Raw genomic sequence first — 14710 nt, forward strand, 5'->3', positions numbered from 1 at the left:
AGGCTCGGGGTGGTTTTCACGCATTTATTGGGGCCATTGGGGCGGGGGCTGCTCCCTGTCAACAGAGGCGTTCACAGTCTCTTCAGCCACTCCAGGCTTGGGCCCTGGGGGTCCTGGGGGTGGCTGGGCACGTCAGGCATGTTCCCGTCGTCTCGGAGGGGCACTGTGGACAGGAGGGGGCCGCTGAGACCAGCAGATCACCAGGGCCCCCAGAGAAGGGCTGGCCTGTCAGCTTACATTCAGACAGGGAGACAGGACCCCAGGAGAGAGATGAGAAAGTAAGGGTCAGAGAGGGCTTCCCTGGGGGCTCAGGGGCAAAGGATCTGTCTGCAATGCAGGAGACGGGGTTTGATCCCTGGGTCAGGGAGATGCCCTGGAGGAGAAAATGGCAGCCCACTCCAACATTCTTGCCTGGGAAATCCCATGGACAGAGGGGCCTGGCAGGCTATGGTCCGTGGAGTCACAAGAGTCAGACAAGACTTAACGACTCAAGTACCACCACCAAGGGTCAGAGAGTAAGAGATGTAGGGAAGCAGGGAGATAGAGACCTAGAGACGTGAAAAACCAGAACGATGGACACAGAAAGGAGCCCCAGAGAAAGACCCAACAGACATGAGGAAGCAGGACAGGCCTGGAGAGGCGGACACCCAGAAAGTCAGCAGTTGGGAAAGCAACAGAGGCTGGGAACCCAGACAAGGACATAAATCTGAAAGCACCACAGCAACTCACAAAGTGCAAAACCAGACAGGAGGGAGCTCCCCGGTGGCCCAGGGGCTAAGACGCGGTGCTCCCAAGGCAGGGGCCAGGTGCAACCCTGTCAGGGAACTAGATCCCACATTGCTGCAGTGAAGCTGACCATCTCGGGTACCGCAACTAAAACCCGGAGCAGCCAGATACATTTTAAAAAAGAAGTGAACTCGATGGCACGTGGATTCCATCTACTGAGGACGAAAGGACAGAGTCCAGCGTGCACTGCAGAATCTTGGAGCCCTGTGGAGGACGCGCCTGCCCATTACTGCCCCCCCGCCCCCAGCACAGCCAGGCCTCACTCACCTGGGTAGTTGTAGGGTGTGGCCCGGTTGATCATGAGCGAGTACTTGGTGTAGGGGCTGAGTGTGGGCAGGATTACAGCTGTGGAGACACAACAGGCATGAGGCCTGGGGGAAGGAGGAGACCCCCGCAGACAGAAGCTGAGCTTTGGCCAAATGGGGGTCAGGTCCGTGGAGGGGAGGGGAGCAGGGGTTCACCTCCAGGAGGCCGCTTGGCACCCTGGGAGCCCCATATGTCAGCGGAAGGGTGTACAACAGTTTTCAGAGGTTGGGTGAAAGCCAAGTACTCACAGACACGTGGGACCTGGAGGGCATGGGAGGGAAGAAGGGGGTGGTCACGGAAGGAGCGCATGAGTCATGGAGCATATTGGGGGGTATGGGTCAGGGGGTGTCTTGGGAATCTTCCAGAGGCATCATGAACTGTTACAAACTAAGGAAGAGGGGGAGGTTCAAAGAACAATCATTGAGAAACCACAGTCCCTCTGGGGTGGGAGCTGGGAGTCACAGGGAGGTGGGGCAGGGCATATAAAGGAGTGTTCCAGGCCAGCACTGTCAGACAGGAATGTAAGAACCAGCGATGCAATTTACATGGGCAGGGAGGCCTGGCATGCCGCAGTCCATGGGGTCGCAAAGAGACACGACTGAGCAACTGAACTGAATAGCCACAGTAAAATTAAAAGGCACAAATTTAAAAAATGAACCAGGTATATGCAAAATATTATTTCAATATATCAACGTGAAAAAAAAATGGGTATATACTTTTTGTTATAGGAAGTCTTTGAAATCCAGCACGTACTTTACACGAGCGTTATACGGCCCATCTCAATTCATACCAGCCCCGTTGCAAGAGCTCTAGGGCTGATGTGGGCCGTGGCTGCCAGGCCGGACAACTGTGGTCCCAAACCTCCCCCAGTGTGGGGCCTGCCCACCAGTGCTACTGACAAGGCCTGGGAACTTCTTAGTGCAACTGCCCTAGCCCCTCCCAGACCTACTGAATCAGAGCCTGTGTTTTAACGAGAGCCCCACTCCCACCCCTGAAAGTCTGAGCAGTCCAGCTCCAGGGCTGAGGTTCTCCATCCGGGAGACACGTTAGAGTCACCAGAGAATTTTCAGGAGATACCAGATTCCCGAGCTCCACCTCCACCCACCGCCAACTCAATTCAGAGTCTGGTGGGGGGGGTGAGGCGATTATTATTATTTTTTTTTTTGAAGCAAGGAATACAATTTTATTTGCAAAACTAGGCGTCCTAGAAGATGGCAGGCTAGTGCCCCAGCGTATCATCTTATCTGGGTCTGAATGCCAGTTTCTTTTAGACAGAGAAGAGTAGGAGGTGAGGAAAGTGAAAGTGACCTCGCTCAGTCGTGTCCGACTCTTTGCGAACCCATGGACTGTAGCCTACCAGGCTCCTCTGTCCATGGGATTTTCCAGGCAAGGGTACTGGAGTGGGCTGCCATTTCCTTCTCCACACTTATTTTTTTTTTTTTAAGGGGTTAGGTATTTATAATGGGTACCTAGGATTGAGAACTTCTTTCAAGGGATTACAGAATTCTTGGGTGGGTGCGGATGGGGTGCGGAGCGATGGGGTGGTGGAGGGGTCAGAATATTAGGGGTTGGGGTATTGGCACACTAGCGGGTACACGAAATGTTGAGGGCGAGGGTCGGGGCTCGGGGTACAGGATGGAATGACGGGGTGTGAGGGACACGGGATGTGGAGGGCGAGGGTCGCGGCTCGGGGTACAGGATGGAATGATGGGCGGACACGGGATGTTGAGGGCGAGGGTCGGGGCTGGGGATACAGGATGGAATGACGGGGTGTGAGGGACACGGGATGTGGAGGGCGAGGGTCGCGGCTCGGGGTACAGGATGGAATGATGGGCGGACACGGGATGTTGAGGGCGAGGGTCGGGGCTCGGGGTACTGGATGGAATGATGGGCGGGGAGCCATGAGACCTCTACAGGATGGAAGGTAAAGCTGGGACGCCAGTTGGGGGTCAGGCACGTTCGCACCAGGGACACTCACGCACCGAGGCCCGCAATGGCGAAGGATGCCACTAGCACCGGTTCCTTGGCCCAGACATTCTTGAGGAAGGCTGCGACTCCTGTAAGGATGGATGAGGAGGGTCACCCTCGCACTTGATGTCCCCGGTGACCTCTATTCCTCTTCCGTCAACACCGCCCCGGAGGAGCCCCCTCGTAACCTCCGCACCCCTCTCCGGCCCGGACCCCACTGGCTCCATAGGGGCTCCGCGTTGCCCTAACCCCTGCACCACCCGGGGCTCCTAGAACCAGCTTCACGCGCCGGCAGAACCCGAACTTACTCTCAGCCATCTTGGTCTCGGCGGTGGCGAGGGCGCGGGGCACTCTGGGAGTTGTGGTCCCTGGGCACGGGCCCCGCAGCCTGAGTCCGCGCTTGCGCAGTGGCGCCGAACGGCTATCCGAGGCGGTGGCGGCGCGGAGCACTCTGGGAGTTGTAGTCCCGACCCGCAAGCCTCCACCGGCTGAGTCAGCGCGTGCGCAGTATTGCAGAACAGCGGTCGGTGCTGAAGGCTGTAGAAAAGGAGGCGGCGCTGTGGGTTTAAACGCAAGCCTGTCTTCGGCGCACCTGCCAAGGTTCGCTTTTCTCAGAACGTCGTTCCGGAGGAGTAACTTCCAGTCCTGCTGCAGCCCAGCTAAAGCGGAGTGCATCAGTCCTCATCTATAGTTTACTTCTGAGAGTCCATTTTATAGATGGGCAAACGGAGTCTGCGAGAGGACAAATGATCAATCTATCAGTTGAGGTCTTAGCTCAAAATCAGTTCGTCCTGCAAGCCCTCTCATTCCTGAAGGGTTAGAGACCTTCTGTGGACTCTCACAGTGCCCCGTGTGATCTCCATCCTGTGAAAAAGTAGTGAAACTGTTAGTGGCTCAGTCATATTCAACTCTTTGCGACCCCATGGACTGTTGTAGCCCCCAGGCTCCTCTGTCCATGGAATTCTCCAGGCAAGAGTACTGGAGCAGGTTGCCATTCCCTTCTCCAGGGGATCTTCCCGACCCAAGGATGGAACCCAGGTCTCCTGCATCTCAGGCAGATTCTTTGCCGTCTGAGCCACCACGGAAGCCCCTCATTCTAGCGCACATCGTTTTGTTTTGTTTTAACTAACCTGGTCGGGATGTGGCTTTCCTGATAGCAGGCTGGGAACTACTGGAGCACAATAATGGGGTCTGACTCTCCTCTGTCCCCGCTCCCCCAACCGTGCAGCACAGGGTCTGATACATAATAGGTGCTAGCTTTTTTTTTTTTTTTAGCCTAATGAATACAACAGTGATCAGTGATGACCTCCCACTCTCCCGACTTCTCCCACAGCACCATAAGGCTATGACACAATTACCCAGGGGGCCCCACCCTGCTCCTCCTCCCTTCCCTGAGCACGGCTCTGATTTTCTGAAGTTGCCTCATTTCCCGGTAGGGGACCGGGCACGGTGAGCCCGGGCTGCTCTTCTCGCTCCAACCGAGAACTGCCCGTTATGGCGGAGGTGCTGAGCCTGCAGCTGCTGACTCTCTGTGAGACACCCACCCCCTTCCCCCTGGGTCCCTGGCTGGGCTGGGGTCTCCCTGAGGGCAGGTGCAGCACTAGCTGAGGGTTCAGGGGGATTCTAGGTTAGAATAACAGGACTGGGGCTCTGACCCCTGAATCCTAAGGTAAGAGGACACAGGGGTCTCAGGTTCCTGGGTTCCTGGGAGAGGAGGAAGTTGGGGAGCAGGATGCTCTAGATCTTGAAGCAAGAGAAGGCCAGGGACCTGAATTCCTGGGAATGGGGACTGTTCAGTCCTAAACCTTGATGTAACAGAAAGATGGGAGCTGAGACACCTGGGTCCCTGGGAAAGGAGGAAGCTGGGGGTGCAGACCCCCACACCCCAGAGAGGAGAACTGTGCACTCAGATTATTGTCTCCTGAAAAAAAGGGGAGTCCAAGCACCTGAATTCTTGGGTGTAGAGGAAAGAGGGATTTGGGTCTAGGCTTTGTTTTATTTTTCTGGCTGTGTGGCATGGCTTGTGGGAGTTTAGTTCCCCAAACCGGGGATCGAACCCCAGCCATTGGCAAGGAGAGAGCTTAGCTGTAACCACTGGATGGCCAGGGAATTGCCTGCCCAGAGTTTTGGTCTCTGAAATAAGTGGGGATTGGAAGTCTGAATTTATGGCTGATGAGAGAAGAGAAAGTTTGGGCAAGATTCCTGTTTCTCAGAGGAAAGAGAGCCCGGGGACTTAGATTCCTGGGCGCGCAGTGAGGTGGGGCTGGTAGCAGCTGAAGGCTCTGACAAGACCAAGCCCCCTCCTCCAACCCTCTATAGGGCTGGTGTGTCACGCAGACAGCACTCCAGCTGGTGAGTAACAATCCCCCGCCCCACCCCCCCATTCCCCCACATGTTTCTGACATCCCGTTTCCAACTACTCAGCCTTTATTTTGGTGCCCACCGTCAGCCCAGATTTCCTTACTTCCCTCTCCTCTCTTCTTTCTTTCCCTCCTCCCTCCCTCCCTCACTTTGTTTTTGTTTACCTTCTGCCGCGCTGGATCGTGGTTGCTGCGCCTGTGTTTTCTCTAGTTGTGGCCACAGGCTTCTCACTGCCGTGGCTTCTCTCGCTGCCGAGCGCAGGCTCTAGGTGTGCAGGCTCTAGGTGCGTGGGCTTAGTTGTGGCAGCACACAGGCTTGGTTGCCTCATGCCACGTGAGATCTTTCCAAACCAGGGGTCGCACCGATGTCCCCTGCACTGGCAGGCAGATTCCTACCCATTGTGCCACCAGGGAAGTCCCTGTATTCACTTTAGTGACCAGTGTAGAGAAGTAGGGAAGGTCATGCCCATTGGAGTGAATGAGACCCAAACGGGAACCCCGGTTTCACCACCCTATTCATTTATGACCTTGAACAAACCACTGCATGCTAAGACTCAATTTTCTACTCTGTAAAATGGGCTGTTGTGAGAATTTAACAAAATCACATGCATAGAACTCTTGGCTCAGAGCTTGGTGAAGTGCAGGGCTCGGGAAATAAGATCTCTGGCAAAACCCATTATTTCCCCATTTGGAAAGTGTAGTTCTCCACCCTCAGATGACTTGGTTTCTTTCCAAGGTTTCTGATGAGGGAGATCTTTTCTTCCTCTCAATTTTCCCCCAGCTACACTCCAAATAAGAGTCGCCTGGAAAACCATTAATACCTTAGTTATCAATTTTTTAAGTTTTAAATGCTAAAGCTAACATATATTCATGATTTTAAAAATTAATTATCATCAGACTTCCCTGGTGGTCCAGTGACTGAGACTCCATGCTTCCACTACAGGGAGCACGGATGGGTTCGTTCCCTGGTGGGGTAAGGCTCCACATGCCGCACAGCGAGCCCCAAAACCCCTATTAATTACTATTAAAGGATGTATAGCAATGGCTGTCTTCCCTTTCCTCATCTTCCTTATATAATCTCTGAACCCTTATAAAAAAATTTCCATACACACACATGTATTTTTGTGCTTCTTCTTTTTTTTCCCCCCCAAAGCAAAACTGGTATTTCTTGTAAGGTGTTCTACACCTTATATTTTTCACTTTGTAATTGCTGTCCATGTCATTATAGATGGTTCTACTTTTTTTCTCTCTCTTTTTAAAAATTGCTATCTAACATTCACCATTGCAGGGGGGGTTCTAGTTTAGTTGGTTCTCCTGGTGTATATTTAGGTGTTCTCCTGGTGTATATTTAGGTTGCTTCCAGCGTTTACTATCACATTCATCGCTGCAGTGTGCATTGCAGTGTGAAGTTTTCATGTTCATGGAAGTGCATTTGTCTAGGGTGGACTTATTGAGGGGCTGGTCATATCCTTTGTGTATCTTAATAGAAACTGACAAACTGCTGTCTCAAAAGGTGTGGTTGAGTGCAGCTAAGCACCTGTTGTACTATATATTCTCCCAAACACAATGTTAACCGGTATTTAAATTTTTGACAACCTGAGAGGCAAAAATGTCTTACTATTGTTTTAACTTTTAAAAAATTAGTATTATCGTGGAGTGACTTTCACATCGCAGCCCCTAGATGTGTTTTGGTCAATTGGACTTCCTCCTCCATGAATTGCCTGTTCGTATGTTTTGCCCAGATTTCAGTTGAATTGGCTCTAAGATTTCTTTTCACACTTTTTTTTTTTTTTTAATGTGGACCATTTTTTTAAAGTCTTTATTGAATTTGTTACAATATTGCTTCTGCTTTATGGTGGGTTTTTTTTTTGGCCACAAGCCATGTGGGATTTAACTCCTCCACCAGTGATGGAACCCACACCCCATGTGTTGGAAGGCAAAATCTTAACCACTGGACCACATTACACCAGAGTGTAAAGTCCTTCTACACTCTTAATCTATGTGATTTATGAATAAGCCATTTCTGACAGTGCGCTTGTCTTCTAGCTTCATTTACATGTCTTTTCTCATATACAGCTTTAAAAGGTTAAAATGGCCAAATTAATGAACAATTTTCCCTTCTGAATTTTTCATTTTACATTTTCAGACAGCCTTCTCAACCCCAAAGATAAATACATTTTCCTATATTTTCTTCTGATACTTTTATAGCTTTTTAAAAAACTCATGTACTTTCTTTACATTAATCTGGAATTTGCTTGGGGGAATGGTGTGTGAGGTAGGGATCCAACAATTTTTTCCCCCAGATAGATGGCAAGTTTGGGCAACTGTTGAAATATGTCGAACACATTACAAGTATTCTGGAGGACAATTTGAGTTTGCAGATTTCTGGGATCCAATCCCTTGAAGTGATGTTTAGAACAGGAGTTGATGCCTCGCTCCTCTGATGTGCAGCCGGTTTTGAAAGCCTTGGTTGGGGTCCTGTGTCTCCCCTGCTTTAGGAGCAGGGATCTGAGGCTGAGAAAGGGGCAGTGATTCTCAAGGAGCTTCTCCTCCTACTCCAGCTGCCCGCTCATCTCCTTGGGCTCCCAAGAAGTCCGAGGACCCAGGCAGCCACGCTTACTCAGTCTCCCCAGCCTCCAACCCCAGGCCCTGGCTGAGCGCTCAGCCCGCTGCAGTTGTGACCCCTGGGGTCAATGTCACCCTGAGGTGCCAGGCACCCCAGCCCGCCTGGAGGTTTGCAGTCTTCAGGTCTGCAGAGCTCACTACTATGATTCACCGGGATGTATCTGCGGAACTGGCGGAGTTCTTCCTGGAGGAGGTGACCCCAGCCCAGGGGGGCAGTTACCACTGCTGCTACTGGAGGCGAGGCTGGGACCCAGATGTCTGGTCCCACCCCAGTGATGCCCTGGAACTGCTGGTGACAGGTGAGGTCCTGGGGGAGCCGGGTGTGGAGAAGGGACACAGGTGGGATGGAGGGGCAAGGAGGGAATCCGTGTATGTATGGAGAGGAGCTTGCACAATGACACATACAAAAAGAGTTACATGGAGAGACAGAGAGAATTCTCAGTCGGTGCTTATGCTGCCCTTCCCACCCCCCCCCGCCCCCCCCAGTCTGGCAATATCTGGAGACATTTCTGCTTGTCCTGACCGGGGAAGGGTGTGCTACTGGCATCACATGGGTTAGAGGCCAGAGACGTTATAACACACCCTGTGTGCAGGACAGTACAATCCCCCTCAACACCCACCCCCAAAGAATCATCCAGATTTATCCAAAAATGTCACTAACGGGACTCTCCCGTGGTCCAGTGGTTAGGTTTCCAAGCATTGACTGCCGAGGGTGCAGGTTCAATCCCTGGTTGGGGAACTAAGATCCCCTAAGAATCGGAGAAACCCTGGGAGAAAGACACAGCCTCTGAGCCCCACCGGGGAGTGAAACATGCAGACCGGGGGGTTAAAAACAGAGCATTTTAGTGAGCACAGGGACAGTGGGAGAAAGTGGGAGGGAGAGGGAGGCAGACACACAGGGGCTGGGAGAGATAGGGACACGGACACGGAGGAGCTGAGGGAGACCACGGAGAAGGTGAGAGGCCTGCAGACACCGGCCGGGAGTGGAGGAGAGAGATGGGCAGGGAGAGCGGGCGGGGCGGGGAGGGGAGAGGGTAAGGGAAGAGTGGAAAGAGGAAGGAGTGGGTGGGGGAGAGGGGAAGGGAGAGCACTTGGGAAGGGGAGAGGGGAGGGGAGAGAATGAGGCGGGGGATGGGGGTGAGGGAGGGGAGAGAGGAAGGGGAGAGGGAGGGGAAGGGAGAGGGAGGGGAGGGGAGAGGAGAGGAGAGAGTATGAGGCTGGGGTGGGGGGAGGAGAGGAGGGGGGAGGGGAGAGGAGAGGGGGAGGTGGGCGTGTGGGGAAAGGAGAGGGGAGAGAATGGGGGGGTGGAGAGGGGAGGAGAGAGAATGAGGCGGGGGATAGGGGTGAGGGAGGGGAGAGAGGAAGGGGAGAGGGAAGGGAGAGGAGCGGAGAGCGAATGTGGCTGGGGTGGGGGGAGGGGAGAAGAGAGGAGAGGAGGGGGGAGGGGAGAGGAGAGAATGAGGCGGGGGTGTGGGGAGGGGAGGGGAGGGGGTGGGATGAGGGAGGGAGAAGGCGGACCCCGACCCTCCCACCTCCTCGTCCCGCAGACGAGCTGCCGCGCCCTTCGCTGGTGGCGCTGCCCGCGCCGGTGGTAGTGCCCGGGGCCAACGTGAGTCTGCGCTGCGCCGGCCGCCTGCGGGGCATGAGCTTCGCGCTGTACCGCGAGGGCGAGGCGGCCCCGCTGCAGTACCAGGATTCGGAGCGGCCCTGGGCCGACTTCCCGCTGCTCGGCGCGCGCGCGCCCGGCACCTACACCTGCTACTACCACACGCCCTCCGCCCCCTACGTGCTGTCGGCGCGCAGCGAGCCGCTGGTGGTCCGCGCGGACGGTGAGCGGCCGGCCCCCCGCCCCCAGACCCGGGGGTCCCGACCGCACACCTGCTCCCCCAGACCCGGGGGTGCAGGCCCCCGCCCCTCCGCCCTCAGACCCGGGGTCCAGGCCCCCGCCCTCCCGCCTCAGACCCGGGGGTCCCGACCGCACACCTGCTCCCCCAGACCCGGGGGTGCAGGCCCCCGCCCCTCCCGCCTCAGACCCGGGGGTCCAGGCCCCCGCCCTCCCGCCTCAGACCCGGGGGTCCAGGCCCCCGCCCCTCCCGCCTCAGACCCGGGGGTCCAGGCCCCCGCCCTCCCGCCTCAGACCCGGGGTCAGGCCCCGCCCTCCCGCCTCAGACCCGGGGGTCCAGGCCCCCGCCCCTCCCCCCTCAGACCCGGGGGTCCAGGCCCCCGCCCTCCCGCCTCAGACCCGGGGGTCCAGGCCCCCGCCCTCCCGCCTCAGACCCGGGGGTCCAGGCCCCCGCCCTCCCGCCTCAGACCCGGGGGTCCAGGCCCCCGGCCCTTCCCCCCTCAGAGCCGGGGGTCGAAGCCCTGCCGCCATGCAGCCCCTGCAATGTTGAGACTGGAAGTTGCGTTCTCAGCTCCGCTCTGGAGCTTAAACACCCAGAGGACGGGCGGAGATGCAGGTCTGACGGGGACGCTGACCGCCTCTCTCCTTTGCTGGCCCCGCAGGCTCGGGCGCCTCGGACTACACCCAGGGCAACGTCCTCCGCCTGGGGCTGGGCGGCCTGGTTCTCATCTCGCTGGGCGCACTGGTTGTTTTCGACTGGCACAGCCAGAATCGCCCCTCTGGCAACGTCTGGGCCTGAGCCCGGGAGAGCAGAGAGGAAGGAGAAGACGCTGGGGTCCCATGGTTGGACCGGCCCTGCCGGCAGCCCCGCAGCCCAGCTTCCCGAGTAATAATGCCCTTGCACGGCGCCCGGGATCTTCCTTCTGGGTCATCTCTCCAGGACCTCCCAGATCAGTAGAAAGCACTATCGGTGGTTAAGCCTTCCTAACCAGTAAGACCTGAGATCGAATCCCAGTGCCGCTACTCACTCCTTGTGGGATGTTAGGAAAGTTTTACCGCTGCCCTGGCGGTAAAACGGAAGCATTGGAAATACTTCATTAGGATTACTTTGGACAATGCTCAATAAATGTCAGCTCCTGTGTAAGAGCTGCTTCTCTCAAACTCACAGAACCAAACGAAATTCTAGTTGTGAGTGTTGTTTTCCCCTTGGTCATGCTCCAACTCACCTTTTATTTTTTTTATTAATATATATATATTTTTTATTTGCCTGCTATGGGTCTTGGTTGTGGCATGTGGGATCTAGTTCCCTGACCAGGGATCGAACCTGAGCCCCCTGCGTTGGGAGTATGGAGTCTTAGCCACTGGACCACCAGGGAAGTCCCTCCAGCTCACCTTTTAAATGAGTCACCATCATTCTCATGACATCACTCTTGGGGGCCAAGCAAACATCTTCCAAAGTCCTGCTCAGATCCTCCCCAGAGGAAGACCAAGTTCAGACCCTGCAGAATTTCTTCTCCGATTACAGATTCCTGGGCTCACAGCTATTTTCCAGAACCCTCCTTATCAGTAAGAGGCAGGGTTGGTTGCTCAGGCAACAGCGGCACAGTGGCACAGTGGACCTTTGACCTGGACCCTAAACTCTACCTTCCGGAAGCCCTGGCTACTCCTATCGTTTCTCCCAAGTTTATTAATTTAATTCTCATTTTATCTGGCAATCTGATGCCTTTCTCGTGGTTATACACACATTTTCTGTTCCTAAGCAAGTCTTAACCACTCACTTATATGTTCTTGATTTATACCTAATCTTGGGGGAACACATCCTCTTCTGTTTTTATTAAAATTTCCAACTTCTCCTTTCTCTCTTCCTACTTTAGGGAGAAGAGGATGACTTCCTTTTTTTTTGTTGTTTGTTTTTTATTTTGGACAGCCACAGGCCCACCACTCACTGGGCTGATAGCTTTGAACAACCTACAGATCCTTCTGAGGTTGCATCTGTGAAAGCAGAAACTAAAAACATCTCCTGTGTCAATTCTAGAGGGAATTAAAGCAGGGGTCCCTACCCTGTGGGATCCAATGCCTGGCGATCTGAGGTGGAGCTGATGTGATATTAATAGAAACAAAGTGCACAGGGGTCCCTACCCTGTGGGATCCAATGCCTGGTGATCTGAGGTGGAGCTGATGTGATATTAATAGAAATAAAGTGCACAGTAAACACAATGCACTTGAATCATCCTGAAACCGTCTTCCCCCCTTGGTCTGTGGAAAAATGACCTTCCACGAAATTGGTCCTGGGTGCCAAAAACATTGGGGACTGCCAGATTAAAGTGATAACTTGTCCCCAACATGTGAAGGATTGAAATAAGACTGTATGGTCATTGCCCTGCCCCCACGTCCTCTGCCTGCTTTCTGCCTGTGGAAAAGTTAGTCAAAGGGTAAGTTTAATCAGAGAAATGAGAACACGTGAAAACAAAGGAAAACAGTCAAAAGGAGACCAAATAATAATGTGGTCATAAAGCATCCGGAGAAGGCAATGGCAACCCACTCCAGTACTCTTGCCTGGAAAATCCCATGGACGGAGGAGCCTGGTGGGCTGCAGTCCATGGGGTTGCTAAGAGTCGGACACGACTAAAGGACTTCACTTTCACTTTTCATGCATTGGAGAAGGAAATGGCAACCCACTCCAGTGTTCTTGCCTGGAGAATCCCAGGAATGGGGGAGCCTGGTGGGCTTCCATCTATGGGGTCGCACAGAGTCGGACACAACTGAAGTGACTTAGCAGCAGCAGCCGCATAAAGCATCGGAGAAGGCAATGGTACCCCACTCCAGTGTTCTTGCCTGGAAAATCCCACGGACAGAGCAGCCTGATAGGCTGCAGTCCATGGGGTCGCTAAGAGTCAGACACGACTGAAGCGACTTAGCAGCATTAAGCACAGTCGAGGACACTTAGTTCCTTCTCAAGGGCTGTAGATATTATCCTGAGCCATATTCTGTGAGCTGTCTTGAAGATCCTGAAACTGCAGGTGGAGAAGTTAACTACATGATGGCCAGATTCTACCCAGGACATGAGCTGCCACGATTCTGGGCATTCTCGCCAGTTGGTTCTGACACCTGTCTGCTGTTGGGGGCCGCTTGTGAGCACTGAGTGTCATTTGGGCGTTTTGCCAGTTGGTTCTGACATCTACCATTGAGGACCATTTTGGGGACATGTGTGTTTGGGACTCTACAGGTCACCCTCGGAGAGAGTTTATGACTGATCTGTCATTTGGTGTGTGAGTGTGTATTCCGTTTGTGTGGTTGGTACTCTTGTTGCCTTATGTAAAATGGGAAATTCAGGTTCAATTCATTAAGAAAAATTTTAGCTGTGAAATCATGACCAAAAAAATGATTTTTTTGGACAATGTATGGCAGCAATATTCTTCAGACTCCAGAGAAGATTGGTTAAGGTGAAACTCTTGAAATTCCAAAAACCCAGTTCTTTTTGCATATGTAGTTATAGAAGTCTAGTTTGATAAAACTCTTTTATCAGACCCTGGGAAAACAAAAATATGCCTAGGAGAAAATCTGAAGTTAATGCTTATCATGTCCTTGAAATACAAACACAGTCCACTTTGCCTGGATCTTCAGCCTTGGGTTAAATATAAAACTTCAAGCCAAGGAAAAAGAAAAGATAGAAGCCTTTTAAAACTGAGAATGTAAATTTGACTATTCTATTATCCATAAAGCGATAAGTTTAATTGCAATGCCTAATTCAATAAATGTAAAAAGATGAAGCAAAGAGATCTCTGTTTGTCTGGACGTTTGTATGTCTCAATATGTGTTTTTGCCATTAGATAATATTGCTGAGGTTAATTTGTAAAGAGGCTCTATTTAATTGGCCTTAAAAAACATAAGTGCTTACAAATCAAACAAATCTAAATTTACCTACTTTTGTCTTCTCATAAGACCAAGAGGGAAACTAAAGAGGTTTGGGCTTATTAAACACACATGATGTACCATTAAAGAAAAATTATGCTGTGAAAAATGTATACTTCTAGATGTATGAAATATATCCTTAGGTCTGCAATCAGAAAATGCTGGTGTATCAGTTCAATCACTTGGTTTTGTTAAGGTTCCAAGGGTTAAAAATTGTGACATGTAAAAATGATAAGGGAAACATTTCTATGTGTAAAACAAGTAGAACATGTGTTGTTGGCGAAGAGAAAGGATAAAGAACAGAGGCATTTTTGGAAAAAGACGATAATTATTTTGTCCTACAATTGTTTGTTTCTAGATGAGAAAATAAAGAACAAAGTTGTTTGGATCCAGAAAATGATAAAAGATTTATGAAAAAGGAACTTTGAGGAAAGAATTTTGTATGTTGTCAGGATTAAGATCAGACTGAATTTAATTGTTTATGAATGTTATTAACACTAGGCTGATGCAAGGCTGAACTTGTTTTTTTTTTTTTTTTTTTGTCTCTGTTAAGAAAGCAGAGTTCTCCTAGAATATTGATCTGATTTTGATAACAGAGACTGCTGATGGAAAGTAATTGTTTTGTTTCTAATCATACTTCTGACCCCAATGTTCAGGATGGAAACACTGCCCAATAAAGCTGAGGCAGAGTATAACTATTCGTGATTTGTAAGACTGCTGGCTCTAAGTTTACCGCTTAAAGTACACATACAGTGTCTGTGTGACAACTGGGTAGAGATGATAAAATGAACGGCCTCTAAAACATTTCTCTGTTAGCATACCTCTGAGCTTGTTCATGCTATCTTATGAAATTTCCCCCAACGTGGACAACTAGGTGATATATAAACAAAAAGGAGGCCAAGTGTCGAAG

At 52.0% G+C, this 14710-nt stretch overlaps 2 protein-coding genes across 6 annotated transcripts; one reads left to right on the forward strand and one right to left on the reverse strand.

Annotated features, from left to right (window-relative positions):
* Positions 1-10: 10 nt before the first annotated feature.
* On the reverse strand, positions 11-3809 carry NDUFA3 (NADH:ubiquinone oxidoreductase subunit A3). Of its 2 annotated transcripts, none has more exons than XM_061389445.1 (4): positions 3369-3750; positions 3075-3149; positions 1054-1131; positions 11-163 (listed from the first exon to the last, which is right to left on the reverse strand). In XM_061389445.1, exons 1-4 carry the CDS (start codon positions 3733-3735, stop codon positions 72-74), a joined length of 612 nt encoding a protein of 203 aa, XP_061245429.1. In that variant the 5' UTR covers positions 3736-3750; the 3' UTR covers positions 11-71. The 2 variants fall into 2 exon arrangements, with proteins under 2 accessions (XP_061245429.1, XP_061245431.1); XM_061389447.1 differs by lacking the exon at positions 11-163 and adding an exon at positions 183-232 and having other exon boundaries at positions 3369-3809.
* A 93-nt stretch (positions 3810-3902) lies between these two features.
* OSCAR (osteoclast associated Ig-like receptor) lies at positions 3903-14710 on the forward strand. 4 transcript variants are annotated; one of them, XR_009731058.1, is made up of 6 exons: positions 3903-4591; positions 5380-5412; positions 7982-8344; positions 9593-9874; positions 10551-10879; positions 11763-14710. XR_009731058.1 is itself a non-coding variant. In XM_061389441.1 (5 exons), the coding sequence occupies exons 1-5, from the start codon at positions 4555-4557 to the stop codon at positions 11774-11776; spliced, it is 729 nt and encodes a 242-aa protein (XP_061245425.1). In that variant the 5' UTR covers positions 3903-4554; the 3' UTR covers positions 11777-14710. The 4 variants fall into 4 exon arrangements, 2 of the variants coding, with proteins under 2 accessions (XP_061245425.1, XP_061245424.1); XR_009731059.1 differs by having other exon boundaries at positions 10551-10774; XM_061389441.1 differs by lacking the exon at positions 10551-10879.

Source organism: Bos javanicus, chromosome 18 (assembly GCF_032452875.1).
Source record: "Bos javanicus breed banteng chromosome 18, ARS-OSU_banteng_1.0, whole genome shotgun sequence".
NCBI classification, from domain to species: Eukaryota; Metazoa; Chordata; class Mammalia; order Artiodactyla; family Bovidae; genus Bos; species Bos javanicus.